Source organism: Heteronotia binoei, chromosome 5, assembly GCF_032191835.1.
Source record: "Heteronotia binoei isolate CCM8104 ecotype False Entrance Well chromosome 5, APGP_CSIRO_Hbin_v1, whole genome shotgun sequence".
In the NCBI taxonomy this organism is placed as follows: domain Eukaryota; kingdom Metazoa; phylum Chordata; class Lepidosauria; order Squamata; family Gekkonidae; genus Heteronotia; species Heteronotia binoei.
Genome location: NC_083227.1, coordinates 147,285,088 through 147,289,258, shown reverse-complemented (window position 1 = coordinate 147,289,258; position 4,171 = coordinate 147,285,088). Strand labels below are relative to the sequence as shown.

The 4,171-nt window shown below is 49.9% G+C and overlaps 1 protein-coding gene across 1 annotated transcript; it reads right to left on the bottom strand.

The window, feature by feature from the left end:
- Positions 1 to 273: 273 nt before the first annotated feature.
- On the bottom strand, positions 274 to 861 carry LOC132572066 (protein Tob2-like). The gene has a single exon (XM_060238853.1). The coding sequence runs from the start codon at positions 859 to 861 to the stop codon at positions 274 to 276; it is 588 nt and encodes a 195-aa protein (XP_060094836.1).
- Between the last annotated feature and the right edge of the window lie 3,310 nt (positions 862 to 4,171).

The following is a 4,171-nucleotide window of genomic DNA, read 5'->3' as shown; positions in this document are numbered from 1 at the left end:
TTGGACTCGTTCTTGGTTGGAGCCCTTGCCTTCTTGGGTCGGCCCCTACGAGGGATTGCTGTCTGGGAACCATCTTCTTCTGGCTCATGAGTCCCATCAGAGCAGACCTCAGCCTGGGGTTCTTGCACGACTCCCGGTGGAGGGGCTGGTGACACTTTCTCCGCCATTCTCCCAGGCCGTTGACGCCTTAGAAAAAGGTAAAAAGTGAAAGCCTGTCCAAATAAGTGTCCTGGCAGCCTGCCTCACTTAGGCGAGCTCTTGCTTCCCAATCTCTTATTTTGCTGGGTGAACAATGCCCCAACTCAACTTTCTGTGGCTTTTCTTCACTTTAGTGGAGCCAAACCTGGTAGCTGCAAAAGTCACGGCGGTAAAGGTCGGACTAAGAGACTGGCCAAAAGATGGAGGTGGAGGGCTGGACAAAACGGTATTCTGACTTCTAGTGGGGACAAACGCCTGGGCTTCAGGGTTGAGCCCACTTCTGCTTCTCTTGTCTGCTATGCTGCAACCCCTACTGTCCTTCAGGTACACAGTCTCGATTGGCCCTTCTTCCCCAAATTGGTAGGAAACTTCAAATGGGTCAATCCACACAGTCAACTCTGCAGGGATACTGTCCTGCACATCCTCCACAGCCAGTCCACTTCTGTTGGCTGCCAGTTGCACTATAGGATCTATTATCTTCCCAAGGTGCACACAACGATAGCCTGAACCCTGCAAAGGCTTCTCTGGGTACCAGTGGCCCTCATATTTCTTCTGTAGCAGCTGTCCTAGCTCTTCTCCAAACTGGTCAACCCGTCTCCGGGGGAGCTTGTCATACAGGTGGAAGGTGATGAAATGCAGAGCAGCCTTGATCTCAGGACGCATACTCCGTTTTCAACAACCAGGCTCAAATCACTTCACTTATGAGCTCGGTCATGGCTCGGAAGTGGGGAAAGGACATCCGATGGCGTCAGATGGCTGAGGGGGTTTCCACATAGCTGATGGGGACTTCCTCTGAAAGGTAAGCTGACCAGAGGCAGAGGACTTGCTTCTGGAGTACTTCTCTCTAGGGAGGGCCCATAGATCTGGAATTCTTCAATTTTCAGCCACTAAAGGGGCAAGGGTGAAGTCTAAACGAGTCTAGGTGGCAAAAAAGACTGGGGGCTTTGCATTGGGCTTAAACCCAGCTCCCTGCCAGGGGCAGCAACAAACACTGCTCAATACCTCAATACTTAATTCCCGGGGGTGTCTTAACTAAATTTGCCTTGTCCTGAAACTGAAATGCTAGTTCAAGAACAGGGTATCTCGTAGCCATACATCATTCAAAATAATACATTAACAAAATCATTCAAACCACAAACACCCTAACCCATAAGTGGGACATAATTAGTTCTCCTAGGTGCTTTTCCCATACACAGTATCAGTATTACAGTCATAGTCACAGCACAAGCCAACCCACAGCTTTCCTGCCTTAATAAAATAGCATCTTTGGGGCTGTCTCCAGAAATCTCCCGGAGTAAAACACATGTACTTCCCTTTTGCAGTCTTACTAACTTAACCACATTCTGCACTTCCCGTTTTTCTCTCAGCGAGGCCACAGTTACGCAACATCGCAGATAAATTTCACACAGCAAGGCAATATAAACTTCTAAACAATCTGAAACGTGACTCTGATTCTAACTCTTTGCCAATTGGAAGGCTTCCAAAGAGGGTCGACCTATCTTTGTCAGATCCTCAGTGGCGGCCCAAGCTGGAGAGGCAATTCAACCTCTAATCTTTCAGGGGTGGCCGTTTGGCCTTTAATCCTCCAAGCAACTAGGGGGGCCCTCCCCAATTCTCTCAGGAAGCACCCTCGTGCCTGGTTTAGTCTCAAGCATCCAGGCGGCCATCTAATTGAACCCTTCAGCAACCATACAGTTGCCTTCCCGTGCTCCCCTTTCCCACGGGCCAATATTGTGCCTATGGTGTCTTGGGACGCACCAACAGAGAATCAGTGCCCCTGGGATGTGGGCCTAGGGACTTATGCCATTTACTCACCAAAGTAGTTTTCAATTATCGTCTTTGTATCAAAGGGGGTCCCACCCTCGATCCAAAGCATTAATCCACCAGGCAAGTTCTGGAAGGGGGTTGGATGAGGGATTGGGTGGACCGTTTTTGTCAAAGCACTGTGGGCAACTTCGCAAGCGAAACTCCTCCAGGGCTAATGGGTCCTTGGCCAACAAACGGGCCCAGTCTTCTGCTCTGTGAGTAGTCTCGGGGCGGGCAGTTCGCCTTTTGATTTCCCAGGCATGAATGCAATCTCCTGCTTCTTGCCTGAGAAAATACCACCGTGCCCAGCGGTTGTTCCAACTACCGCTGGGATTCTTGGTGTTACGCTCAATCAGCCAGGCCATAGTGGTCTGACAGGTCCCAGTCCACAACTGGACTCGATAATGGGGACACAAAGTATGCTGCCAGTGGCGGGCTAATGCGCCAGGGATATCAACCCAAGGACTAACCATCTTCTGGAACCTTCCAGGAGGGCTCCAGGCTTTCCTGTCACTCAGACCAGTCAGGGAGGCAATCATACAACCAGGGGCGTCCCCCAGATTGTGACTTTCTCCTGGTTACTCAAACAAGCCAAGTATTTTGGACACAAATGCGGAAGGGGCGAGTGAGAAATTGGTCTTGGCCTCTGGCCAATGTCACGTCAATTAATACTGGCGAAGAGAGCTACCTCTCTTGTGGGTCTGGCGCTTTCCCAATTTCCCATTCCACTTCCTCAAACAGACAAGACAACTAACACACACACTTCACACAGTCCGGACAAACCACTTCCTCAAATATACTTTTCCCCTTTTTTCTAATACCAATTTACACATGCAGTCAATCGTTGGAATACTGCAGTCAGAAGGGACACCGCCCTTCCCTGTTCCGCAGGTCCTTGGATGCTGCTGCGTGTTGGCCAGGCACGCCTTCCTCCGAGACTTAAGACAATCTCATATGGAGGGATTCACTACAATTCTCAAATTATGTCACGTAGAGGAAATCTATCACGTTGGGCACAAGGGCCTAAATCTGCCACTACCTCATGCCCAAGGCGTGAAGCTGGTTCCTGTTTGCCTCGTTCTCCTAGTTTAATTTTAGGCCACGACTAAAACCTAGGCAGGGACAGGGTAGACAGAGGGACGGTCAGCCCAAAAAAGGGGCTGGGAGCTCCTTACCGCTGCTCTGATCCCCCCCTGCCACCAGCCCTGGTTGGCCGGGCTAATAGAAGGGGCTAAATGCCCCTCCTGGCTGGCTCGCCAAATTATGTAGCGGGAAAAACCCTATTTATACGTTACCAATTTCAGCCGACGCAATCACAGAGACCGGAGACAAGATCAGGAAACAGCTTCTTTATTTAACGTGCACGGGCCCTCTGCACACGGGCGCCAGACTCTCAAGAGAGACTGGGCAACAAGCATAGAAAAATCACAGCTTTTATAGGCCTTCAGAGCCTCAAACATACTTCCTCTTTTCATATAATACATACATCATCATTCCCCATCTAGGCCCCCATCTAGGCCCGATACCCGTTTCTCTTGTCCCTCGTGACACCCTCCTAGTAGGTGTTCTCTGCCCATATTTAGTCATAGGAAAGGGGACTCGGAAGGGGACTCGGTCTTGTTAGTACTGTTACTGGGTGTTACTCGAGGTCACTGTGGTCAGGGCATCCGGCCTTTCTGGTCTTATCTGGTTTCTCCCTATGTGGGGTGCAGGGGGAGAATACTGGGTACATATTCTTAGGGGCTTTCCAGCTCCTTTCCCTTCTGGTAAACAACTCTGACTCCTGCTTCTGCGGTCAGCTTGTGCTTTGCGGTTACCTTGTGCAACTATGTTCTCTGCAGCTAAGCTAAGGCATAGAGGAGCTAGTTCCTCTTTCCTGAAAGCTCTGCTTTTCATTGCTAATACAAGCCTCTTATGTCTGCCTTTATTAAGCTTGCATTTCTGCTCACACGTTGATTATAGATTATTGAAGCTATCAATCTGGGGGTCCTACCACAACTGGTTGGCCATTGTGTGAGTCAGGAATGGATGCTGGACTGGTCTGATGCAGGAGAAATTTTCTTATGTTCTCTCTTAGAAGGGCTGGACACATTTTCTCCAGGTTAGGGCCATAGCATCAACCATCACCAGTGGTCTGACCTAGCCTCAGATCACAAAGCATGGAGGC

Bases quoted from the DNA above. Each gene is read 5' to 3' on its own strand.
- LOC132572066 (XM_060238853.1), bottom strand. From the start codon at position 861: ATGCGTCCTGAGATCAAGGCTGCTCTGCATTTCATCACCTTCCACCTG.